This window comes from Natator depressus, chromosome 3, assembly GCF_965152275.1.
Source record: "Natator depressus isolate rNatDep1 chromosome 3, rNatDep2.hap1, whole genome shotgun sequence".
Taxonomy (NCBI): domain Eukaryota; kingdom Metazoa; phylum Chordata; order Testudines; family Cheloniidae; genus Natator; species Natator depressus.
Window position 1 is genome coordinate 2380814 of NC_134236.1, and position 24336 is coordinate 2405149.

General features: G+C 42.7%; 1 protein-coding gene across 13 annotated transcripts in view; it reads right to left on the bottom strand.

The window, feature by feature from the left end:
- Window positions 1–24336, bottom strand: part of DTNB (dystrobrevin beta) — a 383895-nt gene that overhangs the window by 279153 nt on the left and 80406 nt on the right. For all 13 annotated transcript variants that reach the window (XM_074947300.1, XM_074947299.1, XM_074947308.1 and 10 more), the window contains one exon: window positions 425–579. In XM_074947300.1, the coding sequence (XP_074803401.1) occupies window positions 425–579 (155 nt within the window). The remainder of the gene's footprint in view (window positions 1–424; window positions 580–24336) is intronic.

The window sequence follows — 24336 nt, forward strand, 5'->3', positions numbered from 1 at the left end:
TAGATAGGGTGCATGCACAAACTGAATGGGCAGGGCTACTAAAAGTCTCTGATCAAAGGAACATGAGCACCTATAGGACCAATACTCGAAGGTGAACCCATTGTTCAAATGGCCCCAATTTTGGATCAGTAACCGAACCCCACTCACCCGAGAGATGCATCAAATTTAAAAGCAACCCAAGTAACCATGATGATTTTAGAGCATTTACTGCTAAGCTTTAAACAGAAATCTGATTTCAACCTTAACTACAGCGGAGCTAGCACTCTGCTATCATTTACTCAGACCCTCTTAAAATTTTTTGGTGTACACGACACACAATCTTAAAAAGAATGTACATACAAACCATAACAGAAGAAGCCACTGGATTTTAGAAGGCTGCACTATTTCAACATGCAATATACAATCACATTTTGTTAACTCTTACTTGTTGTGGGAAACATGTCCGTACGGAATGTTCTGTGTATCCAAAAGAAGGCCCTTCAAATACAGCTGTTGGAAGTTTTAAAACTTCTCTCAAAAACTGATCAAACTTTGTAAATATCATCAATCCATTGGAATCTGACATTTGGGAGAAAATATCTATAAGAAGAACAAAATAAAGTAAAACCTTAGAGTAAATATAAGTTTACTGAAAAATGTATTATGCTTTCCACCACAAAAGTTTTTTTTTTTAGTTATGCAATCTATTTCTACTTGTTTACCAGGAACACCCATTTTATATTACTTCTTTCAAAGATACAATATAAAACTGAACATGAATGCACTTCATTTATTATATATCCTCCAGGTTCTCTCCCCACATTCCTATACAATATATTTTTCCAATGTACTAAAAATCTCAAAGCCTAATATGTTGAAGGCAAGACAGGTGAATTTGGGATGTGTGGAGTGTAGTAGAAAGAGAGAGCCTGAAGCATGGGCCTGGTGAAAGGCCTGAGGCCTGAACCAAAGTCAGCAAAAATTATGCTATGAGGAATGATCAGGCCCTGTCAAAAGGAGATGCTTGCCTGCAAGTCAGCGTGCAGAACATGAACTCAGCACCAGTATTGCTAGCATTGCTAAAACATACTGAATATGTAAACACATTCCAGCAGGCCAGCACAAGAACACCCCAACCGCGCACACGATAAGATAGTTTAACAAAAGTGATGAATTGGCAGAGCCATTGGCCATTATCTTTGAAAACTTGTGGTGATGGGGGGAGGTCCCGGATGACTGGAAAAAGGCAAATATAGTACCCAGTTTTAAAAAAGGGAAGAAGGAGAATCCGGGGAACTACAGACCGGTCAGCCTCACCTCAGTCCCTGGAAAAATCATGGAGCAGGTCCTCAAGGAATCCATTTTGAAGCTCTTTTTTAAGATCAGGCTTGACAAAGCCCTGGCTGGGATGATTTAGTTGGGGACTGGTCCTGCTTTGAGCAGGGGGTTGGACTAGATGACCTCCTGAGGACCCTTCCAACCCTGATATGATTCTATGACTTGGAGGAGAGGAAGGTGATTAGGAACAGTCAACATGGATTCACCAAGGGCACGTCATGCCTGACCAACCTGATTGCCTTCTATGATGAGATAACTGGCTCTGTGGATATGGGAAAAGCGGTGGACGTGATATACCTTGACTTTAGCAAAGCTTTTGATACGGTCTCCCACAGTATTCTTGCCAGCAAGTTAAAGAAGTATGGATTGGATGAATGGACTATAAGGTGGATAGAAAGCTAGCTAGATTGTCATGCTCAATGGGTAGTGATCAACGGCTCAATGTCTAGTTGGCAACTGGTATCAAGTAGAGTGCCCCAGGGGTCGGCCCTGGGGCCAATTTTGTTCAACAACTTCATTAATGATCTCGATGATGGGATGGATTGCACCCTCAGCAAGTTCGCGGAAGACACTAAGCTGGGGGGGAGGTAGATATGCTGGAGGGTAGGGATAGGGTCCAGAGTGACCTAGACAAATTGGAGGACTGGGCCAAAAGAAATCAGATGAGGTTCAACAAGGACAAGTGCAGAGTTCTGCACTTAGAATGGAAGAATCCCAGGCACTGCTACAGGCTGGGGACCGACTGGCTAAGCAGCAGTTCTGCAGAAAAGGACCTGGGATTACAGTGGATGAGAAGTTGGATATGAGTCAACAGTGTGCCCTTGTTGCCAAGAAGGCTAATGGCATATTGGGCTGCATTAGTAGGAGCATTACCAGCAGATCGGGGAAGTGATTATTCCCCTCTATTCGGCACTGGTGAGGCTACATCTGGAGTATTGTGTCCAGTTTTGGGCTCCCACTACAGAAAGGATGTGGACAAATTGGAAGAGAGTCCAGTGGAGGGCAACGAAAATTATTAGGAGGCTGGGGCACATGAGGAGAGGCTGAGGGAACTGGGCTTATTTAGTGTGCAAAAGAGAAGAGTGGGGGAGGGATCTGATAGCAGCCTTCAACTACCTGAAGGGGGGTTCCAAAGAGGATGGATCTTGGCTGTTCTCAGCAGTCGCAGATGACAGAACAAGGAGCAATGGTCTCAAGTTGCAATGGGGGAGGTCTAGGTTGGATATTAGGAAAAACTATTTCACTAGGAGGGTGGGGAAGCCCTGGAATGGGTTACCTAGGGAAGTGGTGGAATCTCCATCCTTAGCGGTTTATAAGGCCCAGCTTGACAAAGTCCTGGCTGGGATGATTTAGTTGGAGTTGGTTCTGCTTTGAGCAGGGGATTGGACTAGATGATCTCCTGAGGTCTCTTCCAACCCTAATCTTCTATGATTCTAACAGAGATGCTTTGTCTAATCAGGAGGAAAGTACAAGGGGAGGTAACAAACATGTCATGAAACATGTAAGGTGATACGTAAGTTGTTTATCCCTGATTGTTTGTCTCAGTCTATAAATGATGGGATACCTCATTTTAACCCTTCGTCCTTACGGGGTAATGGAAAGTCCTGCAACTTATTAAGCTGAAATTGATCTGGGAAACCAAGGCCATTCTTTGTCAGCAATAAACCTGACCGATTTCCTTCACTATTAAAACGGGTCTTGTGGTCTTATTGGGCAGTTCGATTGGAGCCTGCTGTATAGGCTATCTGGCCAGAGTCGCTGCAGCATGCAGAAAGAACACATGCACGCAGCGCGACATCTGACATGGAGAATGTAGGAACAGTACTGATATTTTTAGTAACAATATCTATGACTCAATTAACCTATTCGCTTTGTATTCATACCCACTGGGTGTGAAGGAGTTAACCCCTCTTTCTCTAAGTCCAGGCACATAAGCATGTTAAGATTGGTAACAATAAACAATCAAGAATTGCACAGAGCTGGCTGACAAGGGGGAAATAAACCCCTTTCTACAAAATTTTTTGCATTTTAACAAAAAAAGTTTCATCCCGGAGCAGGGAGGAATATCAAAAATGTGAACATTTTCAAGGAAAGGGATTTTAAGGAAAATTGTTTCAGGAGAACTTAAAACAGAATTTTTCAGCTTCCCAGCTGCCTTCAGGGAAGGCTCTGAAAAAGATTTGTGGATCATGGTAGATAATCACCTGAATCTGAGCTCTCACTGCACCACTGTGGCCAAAAAGGCTAATTTGATCCTTGGATGCATAAACAGGGGGATCTTGAGTATGAGTAGAAAGGTTATTTTTAGGGTTGTCAAAGGATTAAAAAAATGAATTGTGATTCATTGCAGTTTTAATCGCGCTAACAATAATAGATACTATTTATTACAAATATTTTGGATGTTTTCTACATTTTCAGATATATTGATTTCAATGACCACACAGAATACAAAATGTACAATGCTCACTATATATATTTTTTATTACAAATATTTGCGCTGTAAAAAAGATACACAAAAGAAATAGTATTTTTCAATTCACCTCATACAGGTACTGTACTACAATCTCTTTATTGTGAAACTGCAACTTACAAATGTAAAATTATTTTTTGTTACATAACTGCGCTCAAAAACAAAACAATATAAAACTTTAGCGCCTACACGTCCACTCAGTCCTACTTCTTGTTCAGCCAATCGCTAAGACAAACAAGTTTGTTTACATTTACGGGAGATAAATGCTGCCCACTTCTTATTTGCAATGTCACCTGAAAGTGAGAACAAGTATTCATATGGCACCGTTGTAGCCGGCATTGCAACATATTTACCTGCCAGATATGCTAAACATTTGTCCGCCTCTTCATGCTTCGACCAGCATTCTAGAGGACATGCTTCCATGCTGATGACAGGTTCTGCCTGATAACGATCCAAAGAAGTGCAGACTGATGCACATTCATTTTCATCATCTGAGTCAGATGCCACCAACAGAAAGTTGATTTACTTTTTTGGTGGTTCAGGTTCTGTAGTTTCTGCATCTGAGTGTTGCTCTTAACACTTCTGACAGCATGTTCCACACCTCATCCCTCTCATATTTTGGAAGGCATTACAGATTCTTAAACCTTCGGCCGAGTACTATATTTATCTTTAGAAATCTCACATTTGTATCTTCTTTGCATTTTTTCAAATCTGCAATGAAAGTTTTCTTAAATTGAACAACATGCTGAATCGTCATCCGAGACTGCCATAACATGAAATATATGGCAGAATGTGGACAAAAAACACAGAGCAGGAGACATACAATTCTCCCCCAAGTAGTTCTGTCACAAATTTAATTAACACATTATTTTTAACGAGCGTCATCAGCATGGAAGCATGTCCTCTGAAATGGTGGCCGAAGCATGAAGGGGCTTGGGAATATTTAGCATATCTGGCATGTAAACAGCTTGCAACGCCAGCTACAAAAGTGCCCTGTGAATGCCTGTTCTCACTTTCAGGTGACATTGTAAATAAGAAGCAGGCAGTATTATCTCCCATAAATGTAAACAAACTTATTTGTCTTAGCGATTAGCTCAACAAGAAGTAGGACTGAGTGGACGTATAGGCGCTAAAGTTTTATATTGTTTTGCTTTTTAGCGCAGTTATGTAACACACAAAAAAATCTACATTTATAAGTTGCACTTTCACAATAAAGAAATTGCACTACAGTACTTGTATGAGGTGAATTGAAAAATATTATTTCTTTTATTTTTTTTGCATTGCAACTATTTGTAATAAAAAGAATATAAAGTGACCACTGTACACTTTGTATTCTGTGTTGTAACTGAAATCAATATATTTGATAATGTAGAAAAAGATCCAAAAATATTTAGAATAAATTTAAATTGGTATTTTATTATTGTTTGAGAGTGCGATTAAAACAGCAATTAATCACTATTAATTTTGAGTTAATTTGTTTTGAGTTAACCACTTGAATTAACTGCGATTAATTGACAGCGTCAGATATTTTACTTCTGTATTTGGCACTAGTGTGACCACTGCTGGAATATTATATCCCAGTTCTGGTGTTCACATTTCAAATCGGATGCTGATAAACTGGGGAGGGTTCAGAGAAGAACCACAAGAATAATTAAAGGATTACAAAATATGGCTTATAGTGATACGCTTGAGGAGCTCAGTCTATTTAATTTAACAAAGAGAAGATTAAGGGGTGACTTGATCACAGCCTATAAGTATCTACATGGGGAACAAATATTTGATAATAGGCTCTTCAGTCTAGGAGACAAAGGTACATAAGGTCCAATGGCAGGAAGTTGAAGCTAGACAAATTCAGACAGGAAATAAGGCATGAATTCTGACCAGTGAGGGTAATCTGTAATAAATTAGGTGAAATATTTTGTTCTACCCCATCTGCATTTTTCTGATGTAGTTAAGTTTAGCTGGAAATTTCCAACCAGCTCTACTATCCACATATGAATGGAGTGCCCAAAAGAAACAACAGAAGACCTAACAACTGGACATTAATTCCTAATGACTGCCAGCCAAGAATAAGTTATTTCCTCCAACTCTCTGTCAGGAAAGCAAAGAGGAAAATCCCCAGCAGCTGGGACTAGTGTGAAGAAACTGGGTTTTAAGTTTGCTGTTGCTGACAGACAGACACACAACAGGGTCAGAAAGGAACAGAGACTAAGACCAGCTTCATCAAACCATGGAAAGTAAGGGAAGTTGCTCATGAATTAAGCTTTGCTTTACCATTCTAACCTGGGCTCTTAAATACTGTATGTCAGCTGACTAATATATGCCGGGGGGGATTCTGTGCCACTGCACAATAAAGAATTTTGCAGAAATTAGTGTTGGATGCACAGAATTTCCTTTTTTCTCCCCACAGAAATGGGCTACAAAGATGCTGGCTGCCACTAGGGAATGATGGACCCTGCAGAGCCCAGCTTGCAAATAAAAGACACTGCTGGGGGAAGAGGGAGGGAACTGCAGGGTTTCCAGGACCTGCAATTCCCAGCAGGCCCTGAAGGAAGGAGGCGGCAGCACACAGGAAAATCTGTGCAAGCCCGGACCCAGCATCAGGCTGTTTCTCCCTCAGGATCCCTGGGATCTAGGAGGACAGGGTCCGTGACTGTCTGGTCCAGAGGTGAGGAGGGCACAACTGAGCTCTGGAGGAGAGGGGATGAGAGTATCTGGGCCGGGGAGGCCCCACAGCTGGGCTCTAGGTGGGAGGAGGTGAGAGGTGGTCTGTGTGGGTGGGCATTGCTGGGCTCGGGGTGGGGTGGGTGTGGAAGGGGTGTGCGTGCCTGGCCCCGCATCTGGGCTCTGAGGAAGGAAGGGGCAGAGAAGCAGGAACTGGGTTGTCCTAGGGGTTTCTTTAATTCTCTACTTCTTGGGGGAATTTTTGTGTGTGTTTGTATTGTTAGACATACTTGCTGACAGGTATTTTGAAATAAATTACCAAAATAATTAAAATGGTCATGATTATATAATGTTATTTTGACAAATAAAATTTACAGAATTTTTAAATTTCTGGTGCAGAATTCCCCCAGAAGTACTAATAAATGCTGGTTTGTTTTGAAAAGCCTGCCTTGCATCACTGCAAATACTTATTCGTTGCACTACTTCTTGGAGGGGTAAAGTCTAACAGGAGTCTGAACTCATTTGCACTCACTGTAGAGCACACAGTGAGAACCGGTGATACTATAGCTTGGCGGTCCAGTCTCTGAGTAATGGGGATGCATGGCTCGCCTTTGTATAAAGCTAAACCTAAGGTCTGGTGAATACTGATGCTCTGAAAGGGACCACAGGAAGGCTGGGGTATTGAACCACCTGTAGATTCATGACAGGAGGCATAGTCAACATTACCTTTTTACAAAGCAGATGTTGAGGCCTAAACTGTATCAAAAATCCTTTGAGGAAGCTGGTAAAATACTATCAGGACAAAAAATTAAATTGAAAACCACAACATTTAAACAAGCAAAACTTAGTAACCCAAACACAGTTTGGCACTGATGCTCCACTTAAAGATCCAGTCAGTAGAGGAGCCAGTAAAACCAAAAAGTAAGGTAGGGAAATAGTGGGATGTGATGGAGTGAAGAGAATTGCCTTGAGGCTGAAATTCGCATAACCACTGAGTTGCAGGTAGGTATGCGGGAAATCTAATCCCATTTTACCTCACAGACATTTTGGAGGACAGAGAAGGGGAATAGGACCTCATAACCCAACAAGGTGCATCTTCACTAGGAAAAAAGGTGTGTTTTTAACTCAAGTTAGCGAGCATGAGGTACAATCCTAGTGAAGCCCAGGGAAGTTTGTAATTTCAGCAGGTTGAGTTTGTAATTTCAGCAGACTATACAGGAGCCTAGGATTTATCTTGACCTGCTAACTCATGTGAAAAGTACAAACTGCCTGGTCTTCACTAGGATATTCTCTCATGCTAGCTAACTTGAGTTAAGAACACACCTTTCTCCCTAGTGAAGACAAAGCCAAAGTCATGGTCTGTGAGAGGCTCTGTTGGCAGGTTCTAAAGAGTACATTGCTTGGAATGAACAAACTTCACCAGAGGGCTATCTAAAGGATAAACTGAATGAAAGTAGGGAATATTTGGGAATGGTGGTCTGGGCAGGAAGTAACCCAGGAATTATCTGGTATGGTTCAAATTTTGCACTTTTATTTGAGTACTGATGTAATGCTGGTATAAGGAGATGTGTAGGGGCAGGATGAATTTTCAGGTATACAGGAAGGTAGGAGCAAGAGATGGGAGAGACCAACGCCGTATATCTGCTTCAGCAAGCAAAGGAAGATGCAGGTGGTGATCAGGTGTTTCAATATAGTAGAGAGATGCCAGGGATGGGATGCAAAGAGAACGAAAAAAGTGGCATGCAAGGGTTACAATTGAGATAAGCTAGGACAGAGATGGAGGATGTTTGTGTTTTGGGTGATGTTATGGGTGGAAGATAATGAGAGAGCCCTTGTGACTGTGGGAGGGAAGGAGAGGGAAGCAGCTGTTGGCTTTGATGGGGAGAAATTATATATCATATGTTTAATATTTTTAAAGATACTACAAATACAAATTCTAAACTTCTTAGAAATAATTTTAATACTCAATAGCCAGGCAAAAGTTAATTAACACTGAATTAGATCTGTAGCTATGCTTTTTTAAAAAACAGAAAAACAATCAAGAATACTCTACATAAGACCAAAAAGTTACATTAAAAAAAAAAAACTTTAAGCTGTCCTAACGTTATAAATATTGTGACAGAGTTCCTCCTCTGCCTTGGTGGGTCCTGCGCTTATTGGTGGATTTGCTCGCCTCAGAGGTTCACGGCAGCCCTCAGTTTGGCCACTTTCGTGGCTCAAATCTGCCATTCACTCAGTTAGCCTCATCACTGGACAGCACGGGGAAAAGAAGAAGAACAATCCCAGCAATCTCTGCTGATCCACCTAGTGAATTGGGGAACAGGCCAGAGACCTTCCCCTCGGGTGGAACCTACAGTCCAGTTCAACTCCTCCCGTATCAAGTAGGGAGTTGGAGGGATGGGGGGAACCCAGGCCCACCCTCTACTCCAGGTTCCAGCCCAGGGCCCTGTGGATTGCAGCTGTCTACAGTGGTTCCTGTAACAGCTGCGTGACAACTACAACTCCCTGGGCTACTTCTCCATGGCCTCCTCCCAACACCTTCTTTATTCTCACCACAGGACCTTCCTCCTGATGTCTGATGCTGCTTGTACTTCTCAGTCTTCCAGTAGTACGCCTTCTCACTCTCATCTTCTTGCGCCTCTTGCTCCCAGCTCCTCGCATGCACACCACAAACTGAAGTGAGCTCCTTTTTAAAACCCAGGTGCCCTGATTAGCCTGCCTGTCTTAATTGATTCTAGCAGCTTCTTGATTGGCTGCAGGTGTTCTAATCAGCCTGTCTGCCTTAATTGTTTCCAGAAAGTTCCTGATTGTTCTGGAAACTTCCCTGTTACCTTACCCAGGGGAAAGGGACCTACTTAACCTAGGGTTAATATCTCTGCCTTCTATCACTCTCCTGTACCCTGTTGTTCATTAGTTGTCCCCCATAATTATTTGGTTTTCCAGGTCTTGTGGACCCCCCCCTTAGGTTGGGGGGAGATCCTTTAGCAGTGGGCGGGCTTTGCCCGCCCACTTCCTGGATCCCAATAAGATCACTCTCCTGTAGCCATCTGACCCGACCCTGTCACATAATGTACTTACAATTTGACAGCCATTATTATAATATTCCCAGTATTCCACACAAAACTCAAAATCTGAAACCCATCACACATTCCTTTATATAACTCTCCTATTAAAAATAACTAAAGATTAATTACCTACACCGATAAATAACATAGATACACTAGCAAGGCCACAACTTCCATTCATTAATGACCAAACTAAAATGTACCACATAGAATCATAGGACTGGAAGGGACCTCGAGAGGTTATCTAGTCCAGTCTCCTGCACTCATGGTAGGACTAAGTATTAGCTAGACCATTCCTTACAAGTGTTTGTCTAACCTGCTCTTAAAAAACTCCAATGGGCAATTTATTCCAGTGCTTAACCACTCTGAGAGTTAGGAAGATTTTCCTAATGTCCAACCTAAACTGCCCTTGCTGCAATTTAAGTGGATTGCTTCTAGTCCTAGCTTCAGAGGTTAAGAAGAAAAAAAATTTCTCCCTTCTCCTTGTAACCTTTTACATACTTGAAAACTGTTATGTCCTCTCTCAGTCTTTTCTTCTCCAGATGAAACAAACCCATTTTTTTCAATCTTCCCTCATAGGTCATGCTTTCTAGATCTTTAATCATTTTTGTTGCTCTTCTCTGGATATCCTCCAATTTGTCCACATCTTTCCTGAAATGTGGTGCCCAGAACAGGACACAATACTCCAGTTGAGGCCTCATAATCTTACTTTCCAAATAAAAAAAGCTTCTGTTTCATATCAGCTGGTATTTTAATTTTTTTATGCTGCTACAAGATATTTTGCAATTGTAAATGTAACTATTGTTATATCGCATGTACTGATATTTTGATATTTTAAAATTGAAATAAACCCAAAACATTGTATTCCACTCCATGCAGTGGAAAAAACCTATTAAATCTTAACGTACTAAGAAAGTTCAAAAGTCTACTCTTCATCCAGACCAAGTGCCAACCTGTGCTAGCAGCTTTCCATTCAACTCTGGGCACACTAACCTACAACAGAGGTTAGTCTGAGACACTTGGTCTTGAACGACTCCAAAAACAGAGGCTCACAATTAAGCTATGAGAGCCCATATCACCTGTAACAAGTACCAGTGACTGAGGGAAAACAGTTACTTATCCTATAGGTTTCAGAGTAGCAGCCGTGTTAGTCTGTATTCGCAAAAAGAAAAGGAGGACTTGTAGACCTTAGAGACTAACAAATTTATTTGAGCATAAGCTTTTGTGAGCTACAGCTCACTTGAAGTAGCTCACGAAAGCTTATGCTCAAATAATTTGTTAGTCTCTAAGGTGCCACAAGTCCTCCTTTTCTTTTTACTTATCCTATAGTAACTGTGGGTCTCTAAGGTACATTGTCCACATGTATTTCAAAACCCATGCTCCTTCCCCAGTACTGCAGAGTCCTATATGATCTGGATTCTGAACTGATGAAAGAACTGAGGGACAGTTGGGCCCACTCTGCCCTTTATTCCCTCAGTTGTGGGGTCACAAGGGCATTCAGGATGAACATATAGCTCAACAGACACTGCAGGCCAAAAGAATCTGATGTGAATCTGCATTATGAGGCACACGTGCATCAGAAATAGGATATATGTGGACAAACAGCTCATAGAACCACACTTAGGGTTTGACTACACAGCAACTCAGAGCATGGCACACCAGGGTGCAAATCTACAGCACACTAGCTTGCCACACACTAACTTACTGCATGGACCTGCTAAAGGGCACTGAAAATCCCAGGGTGTGAATTAGTATACTACACTTTCAAGTAGTATTACACTAAGTCACACTCTTGAGACTTTCACTGCACTAAAGCAGTTTCTACAACAGAGGACCTTACAGCAGGGCAAAGTGCTGCACTACAGATTCACACTCCGGCTTGGCACTCAGTATCTTGCCGTGTAGACAAGCCCTAAGAGCATTATATTTACAAAGTTAAGCACTCAAAAATTAGGAAAAGCCAGTATTAAGGTTATGTGTGTTGTGAAGATACAGTAAAACTTCAGAGTTATGAACACCTCGGGAATAGAGGTTGTTCATAACTCTGAAATATTCGTAACTCTGAACAAAACATTACGGTTGTTCTTTCTGAACACTGACTTAATATACCTTTGAAACTTTACTATGCAGAAGAAAAATGCTACTTTTAACCATCTTAATTTAAACGAAAAAAGCACAGAAACAGTTTCCTTACCTTGTCAAAAAAATTTTTTACTTTCCCTTTATTATTTTTAGTAGTTTATGTTTAACACACCACTGTACAGTATTTGCCTTTTCTTTTTTGTCTCTGCTGCTGCCTGATTGCGAATTTCCAATTCCAAATGAGGTATGTGGTTGACTGGTCAGTTCGTAACTCTGGTGCTCATAACTCTGAGGTTCTACTTGTAAATTCATGAATTTCTGAAGCATTCAGATGCTACAGTGAGAGCTCCATGGAAACACTCATCAGGAAATTAATAATTTTGTACTGAGTACTGGGTTTGGAGGGTATACATCAGTGGTGGGCAACCTGCAGCCCGTCAGGGTAATCCGCAGGCGGGTTATGAGACAGCTTGTTTACACTGACTGTTCGCAGCTCCCAGTGGCCATAGTTCGCCATTCCCAGCTAATGGGAACTGCGGGAAGCAGCGGCCAGCATGTCCCTGTGGCCCGCGCCACTTCCCGCAGCTCCTATCGGCTGGGAACGGCGAACTGCGGCCACTGGGAGCTGCGGGCGGCCATGCCTGCGGACGGTCAATGTAAACAAACTGTCTCACGGCCTGCCAGTGGATTACCCTGATGGGCCATGTGCGGCTCATGGGCTGCAGGTTACCCACCACTGGTGTATATCATATGAGGCCTATGGCCACCCACTGAATGAGAAGGAAAAAAAGTAATATTGAACAACTACCCATGTTCACTGATGGAGGCAGGGGTCCTGTGGAAGAAACAGTATGTGATCATGTAATTGAAGTCTGCATCATAATGTAAATGCACAAAGGAGCCAAATAAAGTTGCAAGGACAACATTAATTTTGGAATTTATCAACTTTTGCGTGCTTGATTTTATAACCTTAACATTCTTTCAACATTTTGTTTTTGATGTGATATATAACCATTTCTACAAGACTACTTCTGTCTTATTCAGTACATAGGTTGGATGGCACTCAGATAATGAGAGAGAGAAGTCCTGTGGAACCATGATTCATTTTGGGCCAAGTTGTGTTTGAAATTTACCTTCCGAAGTGGCATAGAATGAGGATTTGAAAACCTAACTTCAATATCACTGAAAATCTAACTTCAACATACCATAATATATAACCTATCGCTCAAATCAGCCTCTGAACCAGATAACTAGGGGGTAGCTAATGTAAAGCTGATTTTTAAAAAAGGCTCTCAAGGCAAACCTGGCAATTACAGGCCAGTAAAGCCTAAATTCACTACCAGGCAAGCTGGTTGAAACAATAATAAAAAACAGAATTATCTGACACAGATGAACATGATATGCTGGGGAAGAGACAACACAGCTTTTGTAAAGGGAACTCATGATTCACCAACCTATTAGAATTCTTTGAGGGTGTCAGCAAACGTGGACAAGTGTGATCCAGTTGATATATTATACTTGGACTTTCAGAAAGCCTTTGACAAGGTCTCTCACTAAAGGCTCTTAAACAAACTAAGCAATCATGGGATAAGTGGGAAGGTCCTTTCATGAATCAGTAACTTGTTAAAAGATAGGAAAACAAAGGGTAGGAGTAAATGGTCAGTTTTCACAATGGAGAGAGATAAATAGTACAGATCCCTGGGGGACCCTGCTGACACCAGTGTTGTTCAACACATTCATAGACAATCTGCAAAAAAGAGTGAATAGTGAGGTAGCAAAATTGGCGGACGATACTAAATTACTCAAGATAGTTAAACCCAAAGCAGATGGCAAAGAGTTACAAAAGGATTGCATTAACTGGGTGACAAGATGGCAGATGAAAATCAATGTTGAGAAGTTCAAAGTTATACACACTGGAAAAAATAATCCCAACTATACATACAAAATGATGGGGTCTAAATTTGCTGTTACTAATCAAGAAAAATATCTTGGAGTCATCATGGATAGTTCTCTGAAAACATCTGCTCAATATGCAGCAGCAGTCAGAAAAACTAAAAGAACATTGGGAACCACGAGGAAAGGGATTGATAATAAAACAGAAAATATCATAATGCCTCTATATACCTCCACGATACACTCATGCGTTGAATAGTACATGCGGCTCTGGTCACCCTATCTCAAACAAGATATATTACAAATGGAAAAGGTGCAGAGAAGGACAACGAAAATGATCCTTCTATGCAAGGAGAGGTTAAAAAGACTGGGACTGTTCAGCTTAGACAAGAGACGAGTAAGGGGGGATAGGAGAGAGGTTTGTAAAATCATGACTGCTGTGCGGTTTGAGAATAAGGAAGTGTTATTTACCCCTTTACATAACACTAGAACTACAGATCACTCAATATAATTAATAGGCAGCAGGTTTAAAACAAAAACACAAAAAACCTACCTCCTTCACACAACGCACAGTCAACCTGTGGAACTCGTTGCCAGGGGATGTTGTAAAGGCCAAAAGCATAACTGGGTTCAAAAAAGAATTAGGCAAATTATGGAGGATAGGTCCATCAATAGCTATTAGCCAAGACAGTCGGGGATGCAACCCCATGCTCCGGGTGCCCTAAATCTCCACTTGCCAGAAGATGGGATTGGATGATGCGGGGTGGATCACTCAAAATTGTCCTGTTCTGTTCATTCCCTCTGAAGCATTTGGCACTGGGCACTGTTGGAAGACAGGATACTTGGCTAGATGGACCATTGCCTTTCTTATGTATCAAGAAACATCAACTGATGTCCTTCAACTTTGAAACCTTAATAATTTTTAAGAAAGATTTTTGTATGGAATTTCCTACGTTTTAAAAAAAGTTATGGTAAAACAAAAATTCCATGACTAAAGTATTTTCTAGACTAGTAGTTTTCAACCAGGGGTCTGCGAGCAGGTTTTCAGGGGGTCTGCGAAGCAGAACTGGTGTTAGACTCTCTGGGGCCTAAGGCTGAAAGCCCAAACCTGAGCCCGAGCCCTGCCAGGCAGGGATGAAGCCAAAGACCAAGCAACTTAGCATGGAGCCCAGGTAACTGCCCTGCTTCCCCCAGTACCGGCCGGGCTTTTCTATGCAGAAAAACAGGTGTTGTGGCCCAGGTGGGCCGTGGCGGTTTTATAGCATGTTGGGGGGGCCTCAGAAAGAAAAAGGTTGAGAACCTGTGTTCTAGAAAACAGTAGACTATTACTTCATCTGCGTAAGATGCAAATTCAGTAAGGGAAACACCATCCCGTGTCTAATGCAATGTACACTTTTTTGCATTAAAAGTGCACATTAATAGCAGCATATGAGCCTCATCCCAAATGCATATTCCCAGTTGAATGTAATGAGGTTTTCATACACACCTTATAGATTCATAGATACTAAGGTCAGAAGGGACCATTATGATCATCTAGTCTGACATCCTGCACAATGCAGGCCACAGAATCTCACCCACCCACTCCTGCGAAAAACCTCTCACCTATGTCTGAGCTATTGAAGTCCTCAAATCGTGGTTTAAAGACTTCAAGGAGCAGAGAATCCTCCAGCAAGTGACCCATGCCCCATGCGACAGAGGAAGGCAAAAGAATCCAAAGAATTTAAAAAGCACTTACACAGGCATATGCAATGACACGGCCACTTACAATTGTATAAATTATACTTTGTGACATATTTTTTTGAACAGGTGTAACTCAGTTAAGTCAAAAAGGCTTTTCGCTAGATGTCCAAAAGCCATATAATTTCAATCAAACTCACTCCCCAGTTTGAACATATCAAGGACACAGTTTATAATGAGGAAATAAAGGCACCAAGAGTAGACCAGACATTGAAGGAGTCCAGGTTTGAAAAGGAGGGGACAGAAGAGAGAGTAGACAGTGAAGCAAGAGTGGGGAGACTATTTTATTGTGGAGGAGACAGTGGAATATAACTGAATGTGAGACAAAAGAAACCAGATGAGGAAGAGATTAGGAATGATCAGAAGGGGAGGAATAAAGCCTAAATGGAGATCAGGAAAGGGAAAGGAAAAAGGAAAAGAAAGGAAGTGCGGATGAAAGAAGGAGGGCTCACACCAGATGGTGTCAATCTTAGTAAGATTTTGGGCTAAGAGGGATGGCAGGGAGCAGAAGAGTTGTGGGCATATCAGTCAACCAGAGTGGAAAAGTAAGCTGCTTAGGCAAGATACAGTATTTGACAGCAGAGAAGGTTACTCACCTTGTGCAGTAACTGAGGTTCTTCAAGATGCGTGTCCCTGTGGGTGCTCCACTTCAGGTCTCAGCGCCGTCGATCGGAGATATTTGCTAGCACTGTCTGGTCGGGGTGCACGTGTACAGTAGCTGTCTTGAGGCGCCACTGGCACCTCTTCTGGCACACGCACACCCCAACCCCCTCAGTTTCTTCTCTATCGTGGAGCATTAAGTTCTTACTCCAAAGTAGAGGGGAGGAGCGTGGGTACTGGAGCACCCACTGGGACACCCATCTCGAAGAACCTCAGTTACTGCACAAGGTGAGTAACCTTCTCTTCTTCTTCGAGTGCTGTCCCTGTGGGTGCTCCACTTCAGGTGAATGTACAGCAATGCCCTCATGAGGGTGGAAGGGACTTCAGAGTTGAGTCCGTAGTTGCGGCTAGGACCGTGAAGCCTACCCTTGTGACTGTGCTCGAGCTGAGCATAATGGCATAATGGTTAGCAAATGTGTGTTCAGATGTCCAAGTGGCTGCTCTGCATATCTCTATGATGGGTACGTTGTGAAGGAATGCTATGGAAGTTGCTACAGCTCGTTGAGTGTGTTCTGGTGCACATTGGGGCTGCTATGTTACATAGGGAGTAGCACAATTGGATGCAGTTTTATCCACTTAGATAGTCTTTGCGTGGATATAGCCGCACCTTTAGATCTTTCTTTCATTGATACAAATAGTCTGGGAGATTTACGAAAGTCCTTCATTCTGTCCAGATAAAAGGCCAGGGCGTGGTGGACATCTAATGTATGTAACACCGCCTCTTGGGGGTTGCTGTGTGGTTTTGGATGGAATGTAAGTAAGTGAATCAGCTGGTTTAGGTAGAATGAGGACTATATTTTGGTCATGAATTTTGGGTCCATCTCCAGAGTCACTTTGTCCTTATAGAATATTGTGTATGGGGGGTGAGCCATGAGTCTCCCCATCTCACTCACTCTTCGTGTCAATGTGATGGCTATCAAGAGTGCCACTTTCATAAATAAATGAAGTAAATAACACAGTGCTAAGGGTTTGAATGGTTTTCTGGTTAGACATTTGAGCACTAAGTTTAAATCCCATGATGGTGTGGGTTCACGGATATCCGGGTGCATGTTCTGTAACCCCGTTATGAACCTCCTAGTAACGGGATGGGTGAATACTGATGTCCCATCCACCTGTTGGTGGAAGGCCGTTATGGCCATGAGGATAACTTTAATCGAGTTCGTAGCCAGTCCAAAGTTTTTTTAAGGATAGTAGGTAATCCAGGATGATCAGAAGTGGGGCCTGTTGTGCAGATATTTGTTTGGTTTGGTACCAGAGGGAAAACCTTTTCCATTTTTGGAGGTAAGTAGAGCATGTGGTATGTTTCCTGCTATTAATCAGTACTTGTTTTACTTGGTCAGAACAGGTTAATTCCTCAGGATGGAGCCATGCCTTCAGGTGGAGTTTGCCCGGAACTGGATGGAGGATTTGATCGTTGTCCTGTAAGAGGAGATTGTGTAGGATGGGGAGAGTGAACGGCTTGCATAGTGCCATGCGGGACAGGTAAGGGAACCAAGTTTGACTGGGCCATGTTGACACTATAAGAATTAGCTTGGCTCTGTCGGTTCATGTCTTGTGTATGACTCCGGAGATCAGAGGAATTGATGGGAGGGCATATAGGAGAGGGGTGTTCCATTTGATAAGGAATACCTCTCCCAGTGATTGTACTCCCTGTCCTGCAAGTGAGCAGAACTTTGGGCATTTCTTGTTTGCTCGTGTCGCAAACAGATCTATCAACAGAGATCCCCATCTTGGAAAATATGATGTGTTATTTTGTCATTCGGTTTCTATTCGTGTTCTTGGGAGAACTGTCTGCTTTGAGTGTCCGCCATGATATTCAAGCAGCCCGGTAGGTATGATGCTGTGAGAGTGATGTTGTGCCTTATGCACCAGTTCCATAGCTTTAGAGCTTCCACACATACAGAGTGGGATCATGCCCCACCCTGGCGGTTGATATAGAACATACATGCGATGTAGTCTGTTAGGATCCGTATCATTCGGTCTCTTATGAGAGGAAGGAAGGAAGTGGCAGCATGCATTGCGGACCGCACATAGTTCTAGCAGGTTTATGTGTAGATGTGTTTCCGCACGGAACCATTTGCCCTGGGTTGTATGTTGCTTCAGGTGAACCCTCATCCAAACAGGGAGGCATCTGTCGTGATCTGAACAAATGGTGGCTCTCGCTGGAATGGTACACCAGAACAAACGTTCGTTGGGTTTCTCCACCAGCATAGTGATTGTATCACCTCTCTGGTGGGTGTGATTCTCTTGTTTAGACTGTGTCTTTGTGGGCTGTATACTGCATTCAGCTATCTCTGAAGGCACCGCATGTGTAGCCTGGAGTGTTTTACAACGAATGTGGTAGCAGCCATACGTCCCAATAGTTGTAGGTATATTTGCACATGTACCCATGGACTGTGAGATCACTGATATAAGGGAGGTCATAGTGGTGAAACATAGCCTTGGAAGTGATGCTCTGGCCGTGAGGGAGTCCAGGTGAGCTCCAATGAACTCTAGTTGCTGCACTGGAGCTAGGGTGGATTTCTTTTCATTGATTTGAAGTCTCAGGGAGTGAAAGAGAGAGGTGGTTATTTGAATGCTTCCTTCTGTTTCTGTCTTTGTGGTGTCTTTGAGTAGGCAGTCATCTAAGTAAGGGAATATCAGTATCCCACTTCTGCGTAAGTCAGCCGCTACTACCGCAAGTGTTTTGATGAACACTCTCAGTGCAGTTGAGAGGCCGAATGGTAGCACTCTGTATTGGAAATGTTCTTGTCCTACTGTGAACTTTAGGAAGCGTCTGTGAGATGGATTCTATTCCCATTTTTCTTTTGGGTCAGGAAGTAATGGGAATAGAATCTCTTCCTTCTGTGTTGTGACTGAACCAGTTCCACTGCACCTATTTGTAGAAGGTGATGTACCTCTTGTCTCAACAGGTGCTCGTGGAAAGAATCCCTAAAGAGGGATGGGGAAGGTGGATGGGTAGGCGGGAATGATGTAAAGGGGATGGTTTAGCCTGTTTGAACGATCTCTAAGACCCACTGGTCCAAGGTGATGGAGGCCCAGTTGCTGTAATATGGTCTGAGTCAGAGCCCAAAGATTTGGGTATTGGTCGTTGACACTGGTGTTATGGGGAGGTCGTGCAGACCCTCGATCAACGCTTCAAAATTGCAGCTTATTTAGTGGTTGTTGGGAACGTCGCGTTCTATGATTGATTCTGTCGACGTCTCTGTGTTCAGTTTCTTTGGCCCCGTGCATCGTACGGTCTCTGCTGGCTTTGAGACATATTGTCTCTGCTCTTGTTGTAGGGCTGGTACCTTTGTCTCCTGTTAGGTGGTGTGTATATCCCTAGGGTCAGTAATGTTGCTCTTGAGTCCTTCACTGAGTGAAGGACTTCATCAGTTTTTGCGGAAAAGAGCTTGTCTCTGTCAAGATTAATTTCAGACAGAGATCCCTATCTCTCCTGGCCCTTGCCTTTAGGCTGTTGCAGTGAGTGCACCTCTGAGGAATGTGTGATTCCCCGAGGCAGCAGACACAAAGTGACTGGCATGGCATCATTACAAGACGCACACCTTTTAAAAGCTGGGGATCCAGGCATTTTTAAAGCGTCCCTCTTTGGGAGTTGGGGATGAAATTAAAGGGAAAAAATGATTTTTTTTAAACTAACTATGATATTACTGCTATGTTAATCTAATACTAACTAGAGTTAATTAAACTAATTTAACAATCTAAAACTATATTTTTCTATAGTTCGTAGGGACACTGCTAACGGACCCGTCTCAAGCCGAGGACAGTTGAGAAGGAACTCGGGGGGGTCGGGCATGCGCATGCCAGAAGAGGCATCAGCAGTGCCGCGAGACAGCTACTGCGCACGTGCGCCCCGACCAGAAGCTGCTAGCAAAAATCTCTGATCAACGGCACTGGGACGCACCGCCACCTGAAGTGAAGCACCACAGGGACAGCACTCGAAGAAGAACAGAAGGAACAAAGTCACATTTATAAAGGAGGAAGTTATAGAATCAATCATAGAATATCAGGGTTGGAAGGACCTCAGGAGGTCATCTAGTCCAACACACTAACTACAAATTCAGTTTAGTCCCTGAATTTTCTCAGAAGTGGTCAGCAACATGGGAACAGTACATGTAGGGCAGAATCAGGGTTCCAGCGCAGATGATCAGACTGATTAGTGGGAGGAAAAGAACCTAGCATGTAGAAGGTGAAGTGAAAAGAAGGTGTGTGGGGGCAGGATTTTCAAGTGTTTGAGTTAACAGCATATATCACAGGCATTTTGAAAGTACAGCCCTGAGACCATGGAGTCAGAATGCAGGTGGGTTAGTGAGGAAAGGAAAGATAAACCATTGAAAACAACTGTGCTGCTTGCCAGTGAGGCAGAGTCAGGGAAAGCATAGTATTGAGAATGTTTATGAAGAGCATTGTTTTGCAGATAGAACAGGAGGTCAAGGAATCAGGGATAGGGAAGACCGAAACAAGGAAAGCAGGGGATAGAGATGAGATAACAAAAATGAGAATCAAGTAGGAGGGAACAGTGGATTGGGGAGGGGCGGGCAGGTCCGGGAGTGACAAAGATGAGGAGGTACAAGACAGTTAATTAGGTTCAAAGGGGCAGGTGACAAAAGCTCACAAGTAAACATAAAATGGGCAACCTTGACAGAGCGCTAGGTGTTGGGGGAGACATGGAAAATTACAATAGGGTAAAACAGGAGCAACAAGAGGGAAACAGTGGGGGAATCTGCTGAGCATCTTAGATGTCTGTACACAAATGCAAGGAGTAGGGGAACAGGAAGAACTGGAAGTATTAGTACATAATTTAGATTATGACTTTACTGGCATCACAAAGACTTGGTGGGATAAATCTCATGACTGGAATGTTGGTAGAGGGTAATAGCTTGTTCAGGAAGGACAGGCTGGGAAAAAAGGAGGAAGTGTTTCATTATACATCAAGCATACATACGCTACTCCTGGGGAATTCTGCCCCGAAAAATTAAAAATTCTGCACCAAAAAATTAAAAATTCTGCATACAATATTTTAAAATTCCGCAAATTTTATTTGTCAAAACAACACTATATAATCGCGCCAGTTTCAATTATTTTCATAATTTATGTCAAAATGCCTGTCAGCAAGTATATCTAACAATACAGACACACACAAAAATTTCCCCAGGAATAGAGTGTTAAAGAAACCGCTAGGACAACTTAGTTCCTGCTTCTCTGACCCTTCCTCCCACAGAGCCTAGCCGGGGGGCCAGACACTCACATCCCTTTCCCCCCACCAAAACCCAGCTGTGCCCTCCAGCAGCCCAGACACTCACTCCTCCTACCCACAGAGCCCAGCTGTGGGCCCCCTCTGGCCCAGACACACATATTCCCCTATCCCCCAGAGGCCAGCTGCAGCCCCCCCCCACCCCAGATACTCACATCCCCTCCTCCCCAGAGGCCAGCTGTGGTCCCCCCGGCCCAGACACTCACACCCTCTCACCTCCAGAGCCCAGTTGCACCCCCTCGGCCAAGACACTCACAGACCCTACCCTCCTAGAGCCCAGGGATCCAGAGGGAGAAACAGCCTCATACTGGGTCCCGGGCTTGCACAGAGTTTCCTATGCACCACTGCCTCCTTCCTACATCACAGTAAGGGTCTACTATACACTAGCAAACCAGAGGAAGAAGTGGGTGAGAGATTTATAGAACAAACAACAGAAATATCCACAACACAAGACCTGGTAGTAGTGGGGGATTTTAACTACCCAGACGTCTCTTGGAAAAGTAATATGGCAAACCAGAAAATTTCCAGTAAGATCTTTAATTGTGTTGGGAACAACTTTTTGTTCCAGAAAGTGGAGGAAGTAACCAGGGGGACAGCCATTTTAGAGTTGATTCTGACTAACAAGGAAAATTTGGTTGCAAATCTGAAGATGAAAGGTAATTTGGGTGAAAATGATCATGAAATAATAGATTTCATGATTCTAAAGACAGGAAGGAGTGAAAGCAACAGAATAAGGACAATGGACTTCAAAAAAGTAGACGTTAAACTCAGAGAACGTCTAAGGTCCAACAGAAAGAAAATAAAAGGGATAAAAGAGTTCAGGATAGCTGGCAGTTTCTCAAAGAAACAATATTCAATACACAATTGCCAACTATTCTGAGGCAAAGGAAAGATAGGAATGAATTGTAAGAGGCCAGCATGGCTCCATCAGGAGCTCTTTAGTAACCCGAAAATCAAAAAAGTCTCTACAGTAAGTGGATACATGGACAAACTGCTAAGGAGGAGTACAAAATAATAGTGCAAGGATGTAGGAACAAAATCAGGAAGGCTAAGGCACAAAATGAGTTATACCTGGCAAGGGACATAAAGGCAATAAAAAGAGGTTCTTTAAATACATTAGGAGCTTGAGAAAGACAAAGGGAAGGATAGGTTCTCCACTTAGTGGGGAAGGAGAGCTAATACTGATGATATCAAGAAGGCTAATGTGTTTAATGCCTATTTGGCTTCAGTCTTCCCTAAAAAGTTTAATGATGACTAGATATGCAACACAATTAATATTAACAAGCAGGGGGAAGAAAAGCAAGCGAAAAATAGGGAAAGAACAGGTTAAAAAATATTTAGGTAAGTTAAATGTATTCAGGTCAACATCTTAAGGTACTTAAGGAACTAGTGTAAACAATCACAGAACCGCTAGCAATTATCTTCAAGAACTCATGGAGGACAGGTGAGGTTCCAGAGGGCAGGAGAAGGGAGAACATAGTATCTGTCTTTTAAGAGGAGAACAAAGAAGACCTGGGGAATTACAGATTAGTGAGCGTAACTTCAATACCTGAAGGATACTGGAATAAATTATTCAATCAATTTGTAAGTATTAGAGGATAATTGGGTGATAAGTAATAACCAGCATGGATTTGTCAAGAACAAATCATGCCAAACTAACCCAATTTCCTTCTTTGACAGTGCTACTGGCTTAGTGGATAGAGGGGAAAGCAGCAGGTGTGATATATCTTTATTTTCATAAGGCTTTTGACACGCAGTCCCTCATGACATTTTCATAAGCAAACTAAGAAAATGTAGTCTAGATCACATTATTATAAGTTTCAGAGTAACAGCCCTGTTAGTCTGTATTCGCAAAAAGAAAAGGAGTACTTGTGGCACCTTAGAGACTAACCAATTTATTTGAGCATGAGCTTTCGTGAGCTACAGCTCACTTCATCGGATACATCGGTGAATCCGATGAAGTGAGCTGTAGCTCACGAAAGCTCATGCTCAAATAAATTGGTTAGTCTCTAAGGTGCCACAAGTACTCCTTTTCTTATTACTATAAGTGCACAACTGTTTGAAAGATTGTACTCAAAGAGTAGTTATCAATGGTTTGCTATCAAACTGTATCTAGGGAAGTCTTGCAGGGGTCAATCCTTGGTCTGATATTACTCAATATTTTCATTAATGATTTGGATAACGATACTGGTGAGTATGCTTATAAAATTTGTGGATGACATCAAGTTCAGAGGGGTTGCTCGCACTTTGGAGTACATTATTAGAATTCAAAAGGACCTTGACAAATTGGTACACTGGTCTGAAAGCAACCTGATGAAATACAATAAAGCCAAATACAAAGTGCTTGGGATAGAAAGGAAAAATCAAATGCACAACTACAAAATGGAGAACAACTGGCTAAGTGATAGTACTGCTGAAAAGGATCTGGGGGTTATACTGGATCACAAATTGAACATGAGCCAACAATGTGATGCAGTTGCAAAAACGGTTAATATTATTCTGGGGTGTATTAACAGGAGTGTCATATGTAAGACACAGGAAGTAATTGTCCTGCTTTTCTTTGCAATGTGGAGGCCTCAGCTGGAGTTGCGTCCCCAGTTTTGGGGCCATCCATTAGGAACAACGCAGACAAATTTGAGAGAGTCCAGAGGAGCGCAACAAAAATAATAAAAGGTTTAGAAAACCTGACCTATGAGGAAAGCTTAAAAAAACTGGGCATATTTAATCTTGAAAAAAGAAAATTGAGGCGGGACCAGATAACAGTCTTCAAATATATTAAAGGCTGTTATAAAGAGGACTGTGATCAATTGCTCTCCATGTCCACTGAAGGTAGGATAAGAAGTAATGAGCTTAACCTTTAGCAAGGGAGATTGAGGTTAAATATTAGGAAAAACTTTCTAACTATAAGAGTAGTTAAATTCTGGAATAGAGTTCCAAGGGAGGTTGTGGAATCCCCATCTGTGGTGAAGCAGAAAAAACGTCCACCAGCATGGAAGGGGTTAAAGAGAGCCTTTGGGCCCAGCTAGCCCCGCCCCCCTTATACCTGCAGCCCATACCAGGCCTGGAAGGGAGAGAAAAGGAGAGAGCCTGGCTCAGTTTGAGGCTGACTGGCGAAAAGGCAGGAGCTCGCTGCTTCCCTTCCTGAGGGAAGGAGCACTACCCGGCCAGTTGAGGCAGCCACCAGGAGCCAA